The 21,736-nt window shown below is 28.2% G+C and overlaps 1 protein-coding gene across 1 annotated transcript; it reads right to left on the reverse strand.

The window, feature by feature from the left end:
• Window positions 1-7,722: 7,722 nt before the first annotated feature.
• LOC124920412 (probable pectate lyase 18) lies at window positions 7,723-9,926 on the reverse strand. The gene is made up of 4 exons (XM_047460900.1): window positions 9,769-9,926; window positions 8,792-9,532; window positions 8,569-8,707; window positions 7,723-8,264 (listed from the first exon to the last, which is right to left on the reverse strand). The coding sequence occupies exons 1-4, from the start codon at window positions 9,888-9,890 to the stop codon at window positions 8,043-8,045; spliced, it is 1,224 nt and encodes a 407-aa protein (XP_047316856.1). The 5' UTR covers window positions 9,891-9,926; the 3' UTR covers window positions 7,723-8,042.
• Window positions 9,927-21,736: the final 11,810 nt, after the last annotated feature.

Raw genomic sequence — 21,736 nt, forward strand, 5'->3', positions numbered from 1 at the left:
TCAAAAACGTGAAAAACATGTTAAACGTGTGAAAATGTATTTTAAGTGTGAAAACGTGTAAAAAAACGTGTTACACGTGTTAAACATGTTAAAATGTGTTAAACATGTCAAAAACGTATTAAACGTGCTAAAAACGTGAAAACATATTTAAGAAGTTAACATTTTAAACCGATATTTTATTTTACAAACATAGGAATTGAAATTAAATTACAATTCTATCATTTTCCCAAACATATGAATTGAAATTGAATTACAATTTTATAATTTTTCCAAATATAGAAATTGAATTGTAATTTAATGCCAATTCTCATATAATTGGAATTAGAATTCCAATGTCAATTCCTCCTCATCAAACACACCTTAAAGGTATTTATATATATAAATAAAATAAATAATAATAATTTAAAATAAATAATATTTTAGTATTTTAATTAATAAATTAAATAATGTGATTATAAAAAGAGTAAGGATAGAAAAAAAAATTTATAAGAAAAGTACAGCAAATGACGAGCAAATGACGTGGAGGGAGGGGTGATTAGGATTGATAACTAAACTTAATTTTAAATATTTATTTGTTTATTTTTTTATTTATTAATATTTTCTCTCTTCTCTTCATTTATATATTTTTTCTTTTTATCTATTAATTTCATTATTATTTGTATTTATATATTTAAATTAATTAATTTATATAGTTTTAAAAATAATAACTTAAAAAATTAATAAATTAATAAATATATATTAAATCTAAAATATATATAGAGTGAAATATAATAAGAAGTTAAATATAAAAAATATCAATTAATTTTTAATTTAATTAATTATTTTACGTGTTTTTAAATATATAAATATATATTTTTAAAAAATATATATTAAATTATAAATATATATATATATATATATATTAATGTTATTTCTCTCTTTTATTTTTCCTTAAAAGTCTATTTATTTTTCATATTTCATTTTCACATATTTTAAATTAAAAATTTAATTCAACTAGTACATATTATTAAAACTTCTATTTTATACTATAATATATATTTTTTTTATTTAGATTAAATATTAGTATTTTGAGTTTTAATTATTTTGTATATTAGTAATTTATAATTTAAGTTAAATCATTTTACTAATTAAGAATTTATTTAATATTAATTCAATTTCAAATGAAATAAATATTTATAATAATGTTATAATAAAAAATAAGGAGTGAAAAATTATTAAATAATTTTTTTAATAATAAAAAATTGAAAAAAGAGAAATTATTAAATAAGCTTAGGTAAAATGTAAAATGAAAAATGAGAGAGAAATTGATACACGTCATATTTATAAGGTGACATGTGCAATCCACGCTACAAATATTTAACTCCCCTATCATTACTCTTATAAAAAAAGTGAAATGACTTTTCATTTTGTTTGAGTTATTAAAATATATCTCAAACCAAACAAGGCCTAAATCAACTTATAGATGGTATTGGGTATTTTAAAATAATTGTTTTAATCTTAGATACTCATTCAAATTAGACAATATAAAAACATTTTAAAAAATAATTTGTTTAGAGAAATAAATTACGAATTTAACTACAACGTAAAATTATCTCAGTAACAAACGGACCTGGGCTCTTAAGTATCAAACGAACTAACCCAATAATAAAATTGGCCTTGTCATAATTACTGGGCTGGAAACTGTCATGGGCGCTTAAGTATCAAACGTATAAGCCTTGTAATAAGATTGGAATTGGGCTGCTCTAAATTACTACTGGGCTGGTTGACAAATAGTTAGAAATGTAATTGTAGGGGTGAGCATAATTTGGGTTTACCTAAACCCAACCCTAACCCAAACCCAAAATATTAATTTGGGTTGATTAATATGGGTTAGGTTGAATATGGGTTGAGTTGAGTATGAGTTGGGTTTAATTTGGGTTGGGTTAGGGTTACCCAAATTACCCAAATTATATAAATTTAATTTATTTCTCTAATATTAATCAAATATAAACTAATCATCTTCCAACTTAAAGTCGAACACGTTTTTCACATGTTTAACACGTTTTTCATACGTTTAACACGTTTTTCACACGTTTAATACGTTTTTAATATTTTTAACATGTTTTCACACGTTTTCACACTTATAACACGTTTTTCACACATTTAACACGTTTTCACGTTTTTTTTGCACGTTTAACACGTTTTTGACATGTTTAACACGTTTTCACACAAATAACACGTTTTTCACATTTTTGACATGTTTAACACGTTTTCACACTAATAACACATTTTTCACGTTTTTGACACGTTTAACACGTTTTTGACATGTTTAATACGTTTATCGCATTTTTGACAAGTTTAACACATTTTTTTTTACGTTTTTGGCACGTTTTTGACATTTTAACACGTTTTTGATATGTTTAACATGTTTTCACACGTTTAACATGTTTTTCATACGTTTAACATGTTTTCACGTTTTTGACATTTTAACACGTTTTCACACGTTTAACGCGTTTTTGACATTTTAACACGTTTAACATATTTTTTACATGTTTAATATGTTTTTTGCACGTTAACACATTTTGATAAGTTTTAACACGTTTTTGGCACGTTTAACACATTTTTCACGTTTTGGCACGTCAAATGTGTGAAAAACGTGTTAAACATGTTAAAATGTGAGAAACATGTTAAACGTGTCAAAAATGTGTTAAACATGTCAAATGTGCAAAAAAACATGGAAAACGTGTCAAAACGTGTTAAACATACCAAAAACATGAAAAACATAAAAAAACGTGTCAACGTGTCAAAATATGAAAAACATGTTAAATGTGTTAAAACATGCCAAAAACATGAAAAATGTGTCAAAATGTGTTAAATGTGTCGTAATCGTGAAAAACGTGTCAAAAACGTGTTAAACGTGTTAAACATGTCAAAACATGAAAACAATGTTCAGTGTGTCAAAATGTGTTAAACGTGCCAAAAACATGTTAAAAATGTCAAAACATGTTAAACGTGTCAAAAACGTGTTAAACGTGTGAAAAACATATTAAACGTGAAAAACGTGTCAAAAACATGTTAAACGTGTCAAAACATGTCAAAAATGTGGAAAACGTGTGAAACGTGTCAAAACGTGTGAAACATGTCAAAACGTGTTAAACGTGCCAAAAACGTGACAAATATGTGAAAACGTGTTCAACGTGTCAAAAATATGAAAAATATGTTAAACATGTCAAAACGTGCCAAAACGTGAAAATGTGTCATAATCGTGAAAAACGTGTCAAACGTGTTAAATATGTCAAAACATGAAAACAATGTTCAGCGTGTCAAAATGTGTTAAATGTGCCAAAAAATGTTAAACGTGTGAAAAACGTAATAAACGTGTCGAAAATGTGAAAACACGTCAAAAACGTGTTAAACGTGTGAAAAACATATTAAACGTGTCGAAAACATAAAAAACGTGTTAAACGTGTCAAAAATGTGTGAAACGTGTTTAAACGTGTTAAACGTGCCAAACATGAAAAACATGTGAAACGTGTTCAACGTGTCAAAAATATGAAAAACATGTTAAACGTGTCAAAACGTGCCCGAAAACATGAAAAACGTGTCATAATCGTGAAAAACGTGTTAAACGTGTTAAAAACGTGTTAAATATGCCAAAAACATGAAAAACGTGTTCAACGTGTCATAATGTGTTAAACGTGCCAAAAATGTGTTAAACGTGTGAAAAAACGTATTAAACGTGTGAAAACGTATTAAAATGTCAAAAACGTAAAAAACGTGTTAAACATTTCAAAACGTGTTAAACGAATAAAAATGTGTTAAATGAATCAAATACATGTTAAATAAAAAAATAAAATAAAATAATTTGGGTTACCCAACCCATACTCAACCCAACCCATACCCAACACATATTAGTAAATAATATGGGTTGAATTATGGGTTGGGTAAATTTAATTTGGGTTGAATATGGGTTAGGTAATACGGGTTGGGTTTACCCGTTTGCTCACCCCTATGTAATTGGGCTATCAGTAATTTCATTTCACTCGACGGTCCAGATTTCAAACCAAAACAGTTAACACTCATGGTTTACTTAAAATTGTTAGTCAATTTTAAACTCGTTAAACGAAGAATCTACTTATAAAAGGTAAAAAATTAATTTTAAAAATATTAGTTATAAATTATTATTATTTATATACATAACTAAGTATTTTATACGTTAACAATTAATATATATAATTAATCAATTAATAATAATAATAAATAAATGACACTATAAAAATTATATTTATAAAATTAATTATATTAATTTATTTATTTTAATAAATAATAATTTTTAATATATAAGTATAAATTTACTATTTTAATGTAAAATCGTATAAAATCGTAAAATTTTAACGGTCAACTTCATGCTCCAAATTATATAAAAAAAACTTTTATTTTAATTTCATTAATAATTTAGGCAACAATTTTTTAAAACTAAAAATATCATATATTTGCATTAGTTTGCATTCAAATTTCACCAGAATCTGAAATACCGAAATTATTATCGACCATCTCTCTATCCGGTATTCTGAGTTACAAGGGACTAAGGATGATTTATGTGATTGTGAGTTTGTTGTTTGTTTACTTTTAATTTCTGGTGATTACATATGATTGAGTAGATTTCAAATAGTTTATGATCGGAAGAGATTTACGATACATTTTCACAATTATGTAGCGATCTTCTCGATTTATCGGATTAATTCAAACTTTGTTTTATGGTTAAAAAGAAAATTATGTTATTTACTATATAGATAGATTACATTTTATTTATTTATTAAATTCCCAACATCAAATCGTCACTAATAAGCAGTTGCCATCATCTTGGCACTTGACTTACCATAAAATTTTATGATATTTTCTTCAAAGAAATGGGCAATAAAATTAATGACAATAACAACATCTCATATATATGGCTGATAAAACATTGAAATAATATCTAACCATATGTTAATTCCTCATAATTGGTCAGGCACAAGTTGGTAAAATTAAAAAGCTTCATTTTCATAAAGCATCTTTATTCACATATGTCATTAAATTTATATATATATATATATTTTTATTTTTGTGTGTAAAAACAACTATTTATAACCCACTACAATTCAAATATTTATATTTTATATACTAATTTTATTTTTATTATTAATTATTATGAGTCCAACTGTGATTTCGGTTAGTATTCATGGTCAATGAAATTAAATTCTAATTGTTTTGTATACCCTATTTTTTGTCTTTGTGGTCATTGTCACACTTATTAGGCCTATTATTTTTTGGTAACCATCTAAATTTGGATTTCCCAATTGTGATAGAACAAAGAAGTTTTTGTATATAATATAATGAATACAAAAAAAAAATAGCTGAAAATGAATTATTGAATATAGCATGCAAATTAATTACAATAATGTTTCCCAATATGAATATTGAACTTACCCTTTTAGGTATAATGTTTATATTTGAGATAATTGGCCCAAATTGACACCCACTTGTACAAGATATCTTGTAAAAAAATAAAAATTTATTCTTGAAAAAAGTTAATATATATAATATTATTTTTGTTTATCTAAAATAAACCTATCATTTATAATTTAAGCGACATAGTCTTGTTTAAGAGATTATCCTAATAAAAAGTTTGAACATCGAAGTTTAGGTACACTTGTCGTCAAAAAAAAAAAATTGTATTTTATGTTATTTTGATAACATATATTACTTTTAACAAATATAATATAGTCTAGTTAATTAATTTTTATTATAATGAGAATAACCCTAATAGACTCTAATAGACTGTTTAACTAACTTTATTATAGACTGACTGTCGATAATTCAAATGGTAAAAGTCGGTATTTAATAGACCAAAAGATCACTAGGGTTAGTTATTTAGTTTCCTACTTTAAAAAATTAGCTATTAGATTAAAAAAATAAAAATATTTTTATATATTGAAATATGATTAAAATTGGGGTAAAATTCTGGTCAAAGTCAAAGATGAAGGGGGTAGATGTTTATTTATTTGACAACTCCATGAAAAGAAGTAATGCATGTGCTTTTGGTCCCAATATCTAAAGAAGAAAGGCAAATAATTAAAATAGCCCTTCATTTTCAACCACATATCTAAAAATTCAATCAAGATAGGAAGATTCAACCGGCAGTTGGTTTTCTTTATTTTATTTTATGAAATGTTGTTTTCAGCCTTAATTAGTTTATGAATGTGACAAAATTGTATATTATTTTTTAAAAATAGACTAGACATTAAATAACCCTACATATTTATTAAGATAAAACATTTTAATTTGTTTCTAACTTTTATAGCGGTGGCTTGTTTTAACTTCGGAAGTCTTCATTTAACTAAACTAAAATTCATGACCGGAGTTTATTTTTCTTGGGTTAGTTAGCACATATCTCGATTGTTATGATCATTTATTTAATATTATTGATAATATTGTATAATGAAATTCATTGAAATAAGAAGAAAAAAAAGTAAAATATATATATGGTAGGGTGATGATGACATGATAGCTTAAGGAATATCATCTAACTTACTTTTGTTTGATTCTATTTTAAACGTTAAGTTTATCTCATTTTAGGATATTTGGCTCCAACAAATTATTTATGTTGTTTAATCAATTTTTTTATTGTTTTGAATTTTTTAAATCAAACTTAATTTGTTTGGCTCTATGTATAAGTATTGGGTTCTTCACCATTTTAAATAATATAATTATATTATATTCCATTAACATTAATTGTACATTTTTTTATTCCATGATACTTTCTTTCTATATTAAAAATAAAATTTGATATTATTTTGTTGTCACACCTCTTGAGACCCTTTATTTTGTCTCCTTTTGTGTCTTTTCTTTCTTTTGTCCATATCCTCTTATAAGTTAATCATCTTTTCATTTCATTTATGTTTATCTTTAAGATTCTCATTTGTTTTTATTAATCTATCTTACATCCTTCTTGTAATTTCTTCATTTTGGAATAACATTTCAAGTCGAATCTTGATGATTGTCTTATCCTATCATTGAATGTACACATTTCGAGAAATAAAATATATATAAAATGAATTGGATTGTTCAACCTATGACAAAAACCGATATTCATATTCTCTATGGAAAACTCACATCTTGATTATAGTCTAATAGTTAGAGTGTTGCTAACGAGTCAAGCTGAGCTCAAGAACCCGTTCGAGCTCGAGTTCAAGTCGAGCTAAAAATACTTACTAATCGAGTCGAACTCGATTCAATTATTTACCTACGAGCTCTGTTCGACTCGAAAAACTTGAATTAAATTAAATTTTCAAATATTTATTTTAAATTTTATGTGTTAATATTAAATTAAATAAAAATATATATTATTTATTATCAGGCTCGAAAAAGTTCGAAAAGTTGTCGATCAAGTATTATATGAGCTCGACTTAAATATTAATCGAGTCGGCTCGAGCTCGACTAGAACTTGGTCAAATTAAAGTTAAACTCAAGTCGAGTTTTGATCAAGCTCGCGAGCGACTTGACTCATTTGCATTCCTAAGTTACACTATATATTAATTGACTTCAGAATCAATTAACATAATTTTTTTTACATTATTATCAAATAAACTTATTTATTTCAAATGATATGAACAAATTCTTATTAACAATGTCTTAAATTGATTTAGGTGTTATAAATTACATTTCAAGTAAAATAACTCTAAGTACATAAAGAAAGAAGGGTAAAAAGTAAACATATATATATTATGATAATCAACGCTTCCAAACATGTCTTCACTAAAACCCCACCAGCAATACATTGTAGGCAAAGGAATAACAGGTCGAGGTTGTAATTTTGAACAACAAAAGTGTAAAAGTTAAAACGAAATGATAGTAAAAAGTGAAAAAAAAAACCTCCCCAACTCTTTAAATTTGAACTATTTGTTCCCTCCTCTTTTCCCACCATTTTTTCACTTCAAAAAAAAGTAAAATAATAATCTAAAGCACCACCATATTCCAAAAAAACAAATATGATAAAAGATTTCCCATTAGGCCTTTAATGATCAACAACGTGATCCTTTTCGACAATTCAATGCACCAGAATTCAAAGTTATTGTTCCCACTAAGGATGATGGCCTCGCACCCAAACTCGAAGCCCTAGCATAACTTGATGAAGCACCCGCACCCGATTGGGTAAAGTACGCACCGTTCATCATTAAATCTCCGTCAGATCTCCAATTCCAATTTTTCCATTCGCTTTCGGGTGCATCCTCGTATTTAGTCACCTAACAAAACAAAAAAGCAAAAAGTTTAGCACACCATGGGGTGCAACATATTTCAACATCTAAATAATTACCATCCACATCCTTTCCTTCTCTTTTACTTTTTAATGCATTAAAAAAAAGTTGAATTATATGGTCTAGATTTCAATAGGTACAAAATCAAAACCACACCCTTGACTTTTGCTAAAAAGAAAAAATTCACTATACCTTTGATTGATTATTTGATAGCAAAATGACCATTTTACCCTTGAAATTATTTAAAATATTATGAATGAAATTTAAAATAATTAAAATAATATAAGCTGACCTCTTTGCTAAATCTATTATCAGGAGCTAGAAATCTATTGCCTTGGCTATTGATTGTAGGGGCAGCACTCCCACCAATGGCATACATTTCCCAATGGGTATAGTCATTATTCACCACATGAAAATATCCATGCCTACATCTGCAATTTTAGTAACATTTTTATTTTATATAATATCAATTTATACTTTTATAAACTTTTGTATTAATAAAATTATATATTTACCTCGGCATTCTTTGTACTAACCCCTCCCCGAAGTGATTAAACGCGATAGTAACTTGCATATTCTTATCTTGCGTGTAAGAATCGCTATGTCCCAACAACATAACCTTATCGTGATGCGTCATGTAATTGTTAGAGATTGTAATCGCGGTCGAGCCATGAATTGCATCGATTAACCCGTCTCGACAATTCGACAACGAGCAATGATCCACCCAAACGTGGCTACCCCCGAATATCGAAACCCCATCTCCATCCGACAAAGTTCTAAACCCGAAATGTTTCGTGGAATCTCTAACCATTGTGTTACCTCCTTGTTTACAATCATGAATGTGAATCCCATGTATGATTATATTCGTTACATATTGAACCGTAATGCATGGACCACCCGCTATATGAACACTTGATCCACGACCATCAATTGTCTTAAACGAATTCATAATAAGTTCTTCTTTGAGTTGGATTACCATATCACGTGCGAATATGATCCATAAGGGTTCTTCTTGTATCACGGCGTATCTTAGGGTTCCGGGTTTTGGAGTTACCGGATTATCGTTACCAGAGTCAGTTACTACGTAGATCTTACCGTCACGACCACCGACTGCATTTTTACCGAACCCAATTGCGCAGTCGGCTAACCGTTGGCGGTTTTGTTCCCAGTTTGGGTCACACCGCCAACAGTCGTCAATTGGATTACCGGTCCCACATGAAAGGTACCCTAGGTTCCTCCTAGACTCATTTATTTTCCTGTTGAAAAAAAAGTTAAGATAAGAAAATAAAATATATTACTTTTTAAACCCCCACTTTAATATAAAGCCCCCAATGACATTAACAAATTTTTAATAAATATTTTGGCTACAAGATCTATTTTTTTATATAACTTTTTAAAAAAATGTTGGAAACTAAAGTGAACCCACTTCAATTTAACTCGTTCTAAATAGAATCAAACCCGAATCACGTAAAAAAAAAAAAAAAATTGAAACCTGTGGACTTCTTGAACGACAAGATCTGGGTTTTGAAGGGTTGAGCTGAAAATGAGAGATGGGAAGAGAAGAGAGAGTAAGAGGAGGAGGGGAAGAGAGAGATTAGGGTAAATTGCAGCCATTGTTGTGTTTCTTCAATATTCAGTGATCTGAGGTTGAAGAAGAAGTTATGAATGAAGGGAAAGTATATATAGGAAGAAGAAGGCGGATAAAAAGGCGTGATTAAACTAAACATGATGGGCCCATTTGGGCGTTATGTCTGCCTAATTACTTATTTTACGGAGAAGTTCAAATTTTTAGGGTTTATAAATTGACCATAACTGGTGGTAGTTTTAACAGTTAACTATACTCTCTCTCTACTCTATACTTTGTCATCTTTCTGTATATGCATGCGCGCGTGTCAAGAAGAAAGACATACTTGTTTGATTCATCTATTTTGTCCCCCCCACATAATTACATTCATTTGTACAAAATAAATTAACTCAATCAAATGGTTCTTTATGAATAAGTTAAAAAGGAAAACTAGATCCAATCTTTTAGTGCATAACGGCAAAAAGAGGTAAATATTCTCAGCCTCACTGAGTTTATGGGTTTGAGTCCGTTCGATCCCGGTCAAGTGTTTTTATATTATGTGTTTAACCCGCAGGAATTAGTCGCACTCTAAATGAGGAGCGAAACCAACGTTCTAAAAAAAATAGATAATTGTTTGTTTTTATGTTTTTTTAAGAGAGTTTAACATTTAAATTCATTTGGAAAAAAATATATAATTTGGGATATTAACCCATTAAGGTAATCAGTTAATTTAAATTTTTATTTAAAACGTTTTAATTTGAAATAAAATTATATTAAATTTCAAAATTTTAAATAGAAAAATTGAAGGAAGGTTATATTTAAATTTATTAAAAACAAACTATAAAGTTAGATTGATAACTCATCGGTGACCACCCTTACACTTGTACATTATTATGTTTTTTCAACTAGGTTATGGCTACTTATATCATATGACATTGTATGATTAATTCGGTTTTTTTTCCATTGTACAAGTGACTTTCTTAGTATTAAAAAAATATTTATTTTTTTCAAATAATTTGAAGAATTAAAAATATATTACTTATTTTGAAGGTGAACAAACTTACCCTCGGAGAGATAAAGTAGCTGGAGATTGATTCCTTTAATTTAATGGGTAAATACTTTTTTAAAAGATGTGAAGATAACATTAGTAGTTTATTCCTCACTTTTTAATTAATTTACTGAAATGCCTCTTCCACTTCTTCAAAGATAAAGTAAAATTAACTCTCATTCAAACTATTCTATAAGTAAAAAAATTAAAAATTTACATGAATAAGTAATTTTCTAGGTGATTAATTCATAATGATGAGTATTAATAAATTAATTTAAACAGTCAAACATTTTATTATATATCTTAATTAAATAAATTATCTTATAACATTTATTAAAAATTAATGTCATTACTTATAATACCTTTATTTACATTTGTCATTTTCTAACTATAATAGTATAAGTAGCCTTTATTACATACTGTCAATATTTATATTATCATACGATGCGACAGCACCAACTATTTTGTTAAGGTAGTTAGGACTCTCTTTTCAATTATTTTATTTTTAATTATGGTTTCTACAAATTATTTATATATGTAAATATTTAATTGTATTGTTATTACATTTTATTTAGTAGGATAATGACTTTTAATTTTTTTATTTGTTATATATATCAAACCTTATAATGATTTAGGGAATTATTTAAATTAAGATTAAATTATTTAAATCATGATTCATAAAATAAATTTTAATTAATTAATGAATAAAAAATACAATTTGTATATGAAATTAAATAAAAATAACCCTGAAATATTTTAATTATGTGTTGAGTAACTTTGGATTTTTTTTGTTACAAATAAAATAAATATTGAATAAAAAAAAACTAAGTTTTATTTTGATAACCATATTAAAATTTGTGTCATTTTATTGTTTATGTCATCTCTCGTATTTATGTTACAATAAACTAGTATCATAGTTGGTTTAATAATATTATCTTCTCTTTCAATTGAGATGGCAACAGTAAGCCTTAAAATCGACAAGACAAAGAGAAATAACTGTCAGTTTATGTCAGATCAAGATGCAGGTTTTACTGAAACAACCGGACTTGTAGGGGCACTAAAGTTGTCGAGATGAACAAAAGTAACTGTTGAGATGATCATTCTGGACGAGAAGACACATTCAACAGTTACATTGTATCTTGTACATTACGACACCAACAATGTCTCAAAGGAGGAGAAAGTCATTATGTTATGGTTGAGATTGGAGAGCATCTACATGACAAAGTCGGTCATCAACAAGTTGATTTTGAAGCAACATTTGTTTAACCGACAAATGCAAGAAGATATAGTAAATCTGGAAGACATTATGTTTGCCCTTGATTCGAGAGATCTACGCCATAAGGCGACTAATACAATTGCAAACAATCAAACTTCGGGGTTTGTAATCCCGAAAATTCTTTGTCTTAGAAAAGCTCGAGGTTCGAGAAATTTCAACTTTGGTTTATGTGTCAAGAATCTTTTTTAATAAAATATTATTTTAAAAGATTTATAAAAATATGTTTTAGACATTTTAAAATTAATTATAGCAATAAATAATTTTATGATCAAATTTAAACAATCTTTTAGATTTAAAATAATCAAGTTACAATTTGGTTAAAGATACATGCATTTAAAATAATTAATTTAAAAGATTATCTATTTGATGAAAGAGACGCCAATTTATTTTTAATTCAAAATCAATAAAACGTCTTGTGTACGTATACAAACGTATATTTGACCAGAGATTCTTTAAGTTCGGTGTTTGGTGATACTCGCGAAAGAGTTTTCACACTATATCATCTGTACTCGTTAAAAACGGTCTCTACTTTCTAAAATCTTGGCTTTTGAAAAATTGGTTTTATTACGTTTTATTTAACTAATTATTTTGTAAGTTCTAGAGTGCACAATTTTTTTTACATTTAAAATTATAGAATGATATTTAAATTATGGTACCTGCAATTGGTGTAAACAATTGTTGAGTAAAATACTTGAAAAATATCAGTTTAAAACATTAGAATTTAAAAATAAATTCCAAACGGACCTTTATCAATATATTTTTTATGAAAATATTCTAAAAATATTTTGATGTTTTTTACTATATTTTCATATTTTTATAAAATGGTTTAGGGATTTTAATTAAAAAAAATATTTTTGAATTAAAAATCCAAACAAACAGACCCTAGGACTCGGTCTCGGGTTACAACCCCTCTGTCCTAGGTCAAGACCTCTCGGTCAGATGCGAAGAACTCTCAATCAAGGTGCGGGAAAGTCTCAGTCAGGCTAGAAATCCTCGGTCGGCTACGGGGAGCTCTCGGTCGAGGTGCAGGAAGTTTTCGGTCGGGACTAGAAATCCTTGATCGAAAACCATGTCGGGCTTGTTTTCTTGGTCGAAAATCAAACCCAAGTAAAAATATCTTGGTTGGGTGTGGGATTCCTCGGTCGGGTGTAGCGATGGGTTCGATTTTCTCGGTCAAAAATCGAACTTAGGTCGAGCCCTCAGTCGAACGTCAAGAACATCAAACTACATGTTTGATGATTTTGATTAGTGCCATAATCCTTCGATCCAAAGGCATGAAGAGCTTCGTCTAGTTCAAACGATCATTTATAACATCATCCGATTCATCCCGATGTATCATTTGATCGGGATGATGTTCCTTTTAAATCAAAAGGTTTTAAAGAAAAAACGTGTTTTTGATTTTTTAAGGTTTAATGAAGTGTAAGAAGTTTTTCAATAGCTTCCATATACTTCATAGGATTGAAATTGGTCTGAATATACTCTTAACATCCTTAGAAACGTGTTGGAAATATTTTTGGGTTGTTGTTCTTGAGTTAGAACTCAAGAACTTAAAAACAAAAACCTAATTTTGAAATTTTCAAAATGAAAGTTGGGTACTTTCAATTTAGATCGATTGATTCAAATTGGTTTCGACAAAAAACTTGTAAATTATTTTAGGATCGTTTTCCAATCAAGAAATTAAACAATCAAACAATATATAAAACAGGTCGAACTAAAATGTGAAAATTTCAATTTGAACTTATAAATTGAATTACAGTTTGATTGGAAGTTTATTGTGAGTTGGAGAATACTTCTGAACTCTTTTAGAAGCTTCGTAAATGCCCAAATCCAAGTTTTACAGCCTTATACAAAGTTTTAAAATTTTCAAGAAAGGCTTGAAATTTTTTATGGTGGATTTGTATGAGATTGATTGATGGCTTGGGATCGTTTTCCTTGCCTTCAGTTACGCAAAGGAGTATTTATAATCCCTTAGGTCAGTTGATCGAACAAGTAGAACAAATGTAAAAATGTCATTAATGACCTTTTTTTTGTTCTTCACCCAGTTGATCATTATAAGACATGATTACTCCTATAATCGTAGGTGAAATGATCACCGGGGTGATTATTCCAAGTTTTAAATCAGTCAATTTGGTGGATTAACGTCGGAGTTCTATCTTTGAGAAATCAAAGATTTCGTCCATTCATCATGTTGTTCGTCGCGAGGAAGAAGACAAAGTGGGGTGGCAACGACATCGTTTGCTTATTTCGCGTTTGAGCGCTATGGGAGTCCTAAATGGCATCATTTCTAGCCAAAGTGCGGGCGTCTAGGCATTTCGTCTAGGCTGAGAGTTTCGTTCGTGTTTGGGCTAAAGGTGTGAGGCACGCGTTAGTTGATCTAGTATTGCGCGAAAGCGCTTCTCTTTTGTTGCAGCGGGCTACGTGGTCCTCTATTACTTGTTGGATGAAGTCTGGGCGCTCATCCGATGGCTGTGAGGTCTGCTGCACTGAATTCTCCCGATTTTGGTTGTAGCAAACTATGCTCCTTTTCAGCCTTAGGGCTTTTTGGAACTTGATTTTCTTTCATTCCTTTGGTTTTATTTTTATCCTACAAAATATTTTAAATAGACATAATATTTATTTTTCCTATTTTTTTATTTTTTTATATTTTAGGGGATTTTATAAATAATTTATTTGGGATAAAATATATACAACATTTATCATAAATTATTTATTTTAATTTCTTTTGACGCCTTGAAATAATTTAAGATAAAATGAATACAACATTATCTCAAATTTATTTATTTATTTGCCATTTATATTAATTAATGGGGGTTTAATTACTACAATAATTATTCTAATTAATTATTTAATCATGTTTTGGCGTTAATTTTAATTATTTTGAATTTATTGAGAGTATGTTTGCATCAATGGGGGATGACGAGGAGGACCACGAGGATGCTCACGAGGAGGATCATGAGCACCATTCCACTCCCGACTCATCATCAACATGTAACATGTTTACACTTAGTTATTGTTTGTATTAATTTACATATAATTATGAATTTGATAATTTTGAAGAATCTACCGTCCGCAAGAGACGGGAGAAGAACAAGAATATTGTGCTATCTAGGAGACCACTGGGGACAAAGATTGCTCTGACTTTTAGAGATGTAGATGGGAGGCCTGGTGGCGGCGATGGAAGAAAAATGTGGTCTAGACATTTGGGGTCGATTGTGCGGGACCCCTCAACTGTCTCACGCCGTCTCCTGAAGTGGAAAGCATTAAGTGTTGACCAATTGGATTCACTTTGGATTGCTATGACGGTAATAATTACTTAACTATACATTAATCATTCAATATTTTTTTATAACATTTGAATGATTTTTTTTCAAGATCCGTTCGAATGTACTAATGGTTCTATTGATCAATATCGAGCGACCGGATTGGCATACGCCAAACAGATATGGGATAGATGGCGCTCGGATTGAACAGTAATTATATCCACATTCATCAAGGAGACGAGGCGGTGGTACTCGTCAATCCCCCACGAGACTATATATAATCGAGATGATTGGGAGTTCGTGTGTCGGAACCATTACTTCACGGATAAATTTAAGGTACGGTTTCATAATTCAAATAAAATCTTATATCAATTATTCTAACTTCATTTTTTATTTTAAATACAGAATAACAGTCGTACCAATATTTTTAACAGGAATAAGCTGAAATTCCCACATCATATTAGAAGTAGACCGTTTTCTCAAGTGGAAGAAGACTTGGTATGTGCATTATTCATTATTTTTAATAAATTAATATAAATAATGTTATTAATTTTATAAATCATTTATTTCAATAGATTCTTGAAATAGGACGAACCCCCTTTGTCGTTGAAGTATTCAAAAGGATCCGTACCCCAAAACTTACGAAAGAAAACCCAACCCCCATCCCGGACGAAAGAGCGAAAGAGTAAATTGTAAGTTAATTGAATTTAAATAAATTACATAAATCTAGCTTATTATATAAATGAAATTTTATTTCAAATGTGCAGACGGAGATGGAGGAGGTAAGAAGCAATGAACCGGATATATCTAACTTTGACTTGACGGATAGAGTGTTCGGACGCCAAAAGCATGGGGTAGTGATCGGTATGGGATCAGGCGTCCGACCCACACACTTTCGATAGAATCATCGAAGTGAAAATAATTCACAACGATCTACCGATCGGTTTTTTAGGAGAATCAAAGATTAGCGATGAAAGTGGATGAGTTGGAAAAAAGGATGAAGAAAGAACTCGAACAATTAATGAAATGCAAGCGAAAAAACTAGAAATGAGGACAAGAATGGAAAATTTTGAAATGTTTATGAGGCAATATCAACCACCTCCCCCTTCCCTCACCAGCTAATTCTAGTACGTTTTGATTGGTTGTTTCGACTGATAACAGGTTTATGAATGATTGAGTATGTTTTAATTCGAATGATAACAGATTGTTTGGATGATTGGTTTGGTTTAGAATTTTGGAATGATAATGGTCATTTGGTTTATGAATGTTATTTGTATATATTGGTTTGGCTGAATAAGTTTTGGTTGCGCACAAAACAATCGGCCTATTTTGTACATTTTATAGGGAAAAACCGAAAGTTAAATGGAAAATTTTTGGTTTTTCTGAAAATGGAAAAACCGAGAGTTTACCATATACCTCTCAGGTTTATTTGAATAAGAAAAATCGAGAGTTATATGGAAAGCTTTCGGTTCTTCTTGAAAGGGAAAAAAACGAAAGGTTTTCATATACCTCTAGGGTTTATTTGAAAAGGAAAAACCGAGAGTTATATGGACAACTTTCGGTTTTTCTAGAAGGGGAAAACCGAAAATTTTTCATATACCTTTCGGGTTTATTTGAAAAGGAAAAACCGAATGTTGTATGGAAATCTTTCGGTTTTTTTCTTTAAAGGAAAAACCGAGAGTTAATTGGAAAGTTTTCGGTTTTTCTTGAAAGGGAAAAACCGAGAGATTTTTATATACCTCTCGGGTTTTTTTGAAAAGAAAAAATCGAAAGTTAATTGGAAAGATTTCGGTTTTTTGTAAAGGGAAAAACCAATAGTTATATGGAAAACTCTCGTTTTCTCTTTCAAGAAAAACCAAAAGTTTTCCAATTAACTCTCGGTATTTCTCTCGGGTATCTAAACCGAAAAATCTATGATATCTCTCGATAACACCCAATTATATTTACCGAAAGTGCCAATACCAAGGAATGGCGAGAGTTACTCAAACCTTCGGTATTAGGTCATTACCGAGGGTCCGAGAGATATAGGGTCATTACCGAGAGTTTTTACTCTCGGTTTTGACCCATTTATAACCCTATTATAATATGATGTGATCTCTGCTTTGATCTCTTAAATAATATCCTTTTTCTCTGATAGACGTAATTAAATTTTACATCGGTGAATCACATCAAAATTTATTTTATTGTGAGCATTATGTATTTCTGTTACAACATATATAATCTAAAAAAAAATCAACATATACATGATAAAAGAAATAATAAACACTTTTAAAATTTAAGTTTGTACTCATAATTTAGATTGATTTATACATTTAAATGGCTTCCTTACCCGCTATAAATTATTAAATAAAAAAAAGTTACCTATCATTACTCTTTTCAAATATATATAATAATATGGATTTTTGGGAAATATTTATTTTATGTAAATAATAATTTTTTTGAATTAAATTTTATAACTATGTAATATTTTTTTAATTAAAAACTAATTTTAAGAATAAACAAAAAGTTTTTGTAATTAATCAAATGAGGTATATATTAACCATTTTATTAAATAAAATAAATCATGTCACTTTTGCAATTAACTAAAAATAATCAAAATAACATTTCACACAAAGGGATATATATGCTTCCTGCTTGCATTTTTTAAAATTTTATATTTATAATAGTTTTTCCCTTTATTCCAAACAATTCCCGGCGCTTAATATATGCATGCACCTTTACCGACGCTTGTTTCTGTAAGTTTAATTAAGTGTCGGTAATATACTTATATATAAATGCACTTTTATCGACTGTTAAAATAAAAGCTTCAACTATGTCGTTTTTATTGATAAATTTGGATGTCTGACTTTTCTAAAGAAAAAACAAATAAAGTAAAAATTAAAAGGAGATAAAATTAATGGGTTTTAAAAGATACAATAATATATATAAAGAAAAGGCCTTCATATTTGGCCAAATAAATATATAATAAGATTTTGAAATATTTAAAGGGAAAATTTAAATTAAATTTTTTTTTCTATTAAAATGGTTGAAGTATTCATTTTGTTATATCTTTTGCATCTACATCTTATTAATTTTCTTAAAGTCATTATCCTTTTTAATATATTAATTATAAATTAATTAAAAAATAACTTAAATTTGTGCTAAATATTTGAGCCACTTTATAAATTTTAGGCTAAACTTGCAATTTCTAATAATATTATAGAGAGTTATTATTATTATTATTATAATAGTGGGGCTTAGCTATAAGTTTATCATGAAACTAGCTGGTACCATTTATATAAAGTTTTGGGTGATGTTCATATGTCATCCATCCCTTTTCAAAGATAAAACATTAATTTATACTTTTGTATGCTTTTCTTACTTAAATATTTGTCAATTTTTAATATTAAACAAAATGGTAATTGCAAATTTATAATTAAGTAATATGATTTTGGGTTAATTGTGATATGAATATTTTACTAATAAATTGATATTGAAAAGTCACTTCATTAGGTAATATTATTTACTATATTAAAAGCCGAAATTAATATAAGGTTCTAGATTTATGACACCTCAAAAATCTCTCTCTAGACTTTCACTCCAATTAAATTCTTATGAGCCGCAAATGCCGCCGAGACTTCATCACAAACCTAATAATATATAATAAAAAAACATAAATATATATAAAAAATAATTAGGATTTGTTTGATTTAGTGATTATTTAGTTGAAATGAGGGGAAAAAAAGTAAAAAAATATATATATTTTTTTTTAAATATAATTGTTTTGTCGCCAGGTATGGATCTTTGTAAGGGTTCAGGTTAGGTGGGTTGAAGCCCACCATAAAAAAAAAATAAAAAAAATGTGACATTATCCCTAATTCCTTACAAAAATTTAATATAATTAATTATTTATTTTTCTAATTATTAGAAAAATATTAAAACTTATCTTTATTCATTAGTTTTATTCAAAAAAAAATTCATTATTTTTTTAAGTCCACCTTAAATATTTTTTAAATATATCTCATCCTCAAAGAACATGAGATCATCTCTCTTTAATATATATTACCTTGTTTGTGGAGGTGATTTTTCAATTTTTCAATTTTTTTTTTTAAATCCAACCGTCCATCATTTCATCTATATAATTAGGGATGACAATGATACTTGTATATTTGATAACCGTCGGTATTCGATGGTCGGATTTAAGCATTTTAAATCGAAATGGGAATAAAGTGTGAAAATATTACCCAATCAGAATCGATGAAATGTATGAACCCAAACATGATATCTTAATATATTAATATTATATAACTTTTCAAAATTTTATATCATGTCTTTTTTTTATTTAAAAGAAAAAAAAATTGGATATGACAAACACACTCTATGGATCATTATTTTTAATTTCTCATTACTCTTCAATTTTTTTCTTTTTTAGTTCTCACTCTTTACTTTTCATCTTTAAGTTCAACATTACTTCAACTTGTTTTCACCCTTCTTTTTAGTTTTTGTTTAAATTCAATTCTTTTTATAATAAAAAATTTTTTATAAATTTTTAAACTTTTACAACCTAATTATGTATATAATTAATATTTTCATTTGTGTTTTTAATATATATTAATATATTTAAAAAATAATAAATATAAATTCACATTTTAATCGGGTAATGAGATACTCGAGAATTATGTACCAACAAACGGGATAAGTATACAAATAGAGACATTTTAGTAATTACAAATGACCTAATTTTTTATCAAACAAGCTCTTAGTAAGCATCTATGTTGACGTGTCATTGCATCTGCCACTTGTAAAAATGAAAGCGCCGACACATTGACCGTGATAGAAGGCATACTAAGCGGTCCATTTTACAGACATGGACGTTTGCACATGGGATGATCAGCCTATTTAGATACCAAACAATCTTCCGCCGTCGATTGAGGATATGAAAGAATCATAGCCGTTGGATGCTTTTGGTAAGACAAAACTAACGTGATGGTCAATTTTTAAGCAAGATTTTAGAGGGTAAGCAAATAACATCAATTAAATTAAAATTGAAATGAAATGAAAGTCTATGGTCCCATCCATATGCATGCCAAACGACAAATCGGATAACACCACGTGTCAAAGATTGTTACGTGGCACCCAACTCATCCACTTCACACTTGTAAATGCCACGTGTGTCCCTCCCGACTAGTGAGAGATTCTCTACTTTACAATTTAACATCGTCCCGTGTCGTGGGCTCTAGAGTGAGGCAATCTAGGCTCGCGATCATGGTCCCTCTCTTATTGAGCAACCTTGACCCTTTATGAAATTTTTATTTGAAATAAAATGTTTTAACTTATGATTTAAGACTCTTTATTAGGTTAATTTATTAAATTTCAATATTTTGTAACTTTGCGATATTATACTTTAAATATAAAAAAATTGAAATACACAAATATATCTAAAATATAAACTTATAAGTAAAGTTGTGGTATAATTATTTGACTCGTTTTTAACTTTCAAAAACTATAATGAATTTTTAACTAAATTCGAACTTGTTTTAAGTCAAGATTATTCAATACAAAGCCTTGAAGGAATTTATAACTAAAACATAATTTAATAGACTATTTTGGCTAATTTCATAAACTATACCAATTAAGACGCTAATTATTAATGATATGATGACCCTTCAACTTAAATTTTTGTCAATTTATGATATTTTTAGGTAAAAAAAACAAAATTTCGTTTAAATTGAAAAACAAGGCGAATGAAAGTAGATGAACATAATTCTTTTATAAAAAGTTTCATTATCGTGATAAAAGATATTAGAATGATCATTTCTTAAAAAAAAAAAAAAGAGTTTAATTGAGAAGTGTTTAGCCGACATTTTCTTATTTTGTAAAAAAATAGTATAAATTCAACAATTTCAATTTAAAAAAGTCTTGCATAGACATTAGACACCAATTAATTTGATTAGGTCTTACAAGTTGAAATGTGATAAATAAATTTATATCACATGGGTGGTAAATGATATTTTCAAACCATATCAATAATTGATAGTAGAGGTCAAATTGGTAATGTTTTAAAAAGAAATTAATACTCACCATTTAGTTTTTAGTTAATTAATTCGGAAGGCAAAGAATGTCAAAAATATTCCATTAATTAATCTAATGGGGTTTTGTCTTTTCTCATATTCTAATAATAATAACGTTACTTTAAGAGAGAAAATGACAAAATTTCCAAATATAATCTTTAACTTTGTTTAAAAGTACAATAAAACCTTAAATATTATAAAAAAATCATAAAGTACAAATGTATAGTGAAGTATTAAATAACTTTCTTCTTTATTATAGTGA

The sequence above is a fragment of the Impatiens glandulifera genome, chromosome 1 (assembly GCF_907164915.1).
Source record: "Impatiens glandulifera chromosome 1, dImpGla2.1, whole genome shotgun sequence".
In the NCBI taxonomy this organism is placed as follows: Eukaryota; Viridiplantae; Streptophyta; class Magnoliopsida; order Ericales; family Balsaminaceae; genus Impatiens; species Impatiens glandulifera.

What these genes read in the sequence shown, in the direction of transcription:
- LOC124920412 (XM_047460900.1), bottom strand. Translation starts at nt 9,890, where the DNA reads ATGGCTGCAATTTACCCTAATCTCTCTCTTCCCCTCCTCCTCTTACTC. An exon ending in GTCGTTCAAGAAGTCCACAG is followed by an intron (nt 9,533 to 9,768) that starts GTTTCAATTTTT and finishes TTTTTTCAACAG; the next exon opens with GAAAATAAATGAGTCTAGGA. An exon ending in TTAGTACAAAGAATGCCGAG is followed by an intron (nt 8,708 to 8,791) that starts GTAAATATATAA and finishes CTAAAATTGCAG; the next exon opens with ATGTAGGCATGGATATTTTC.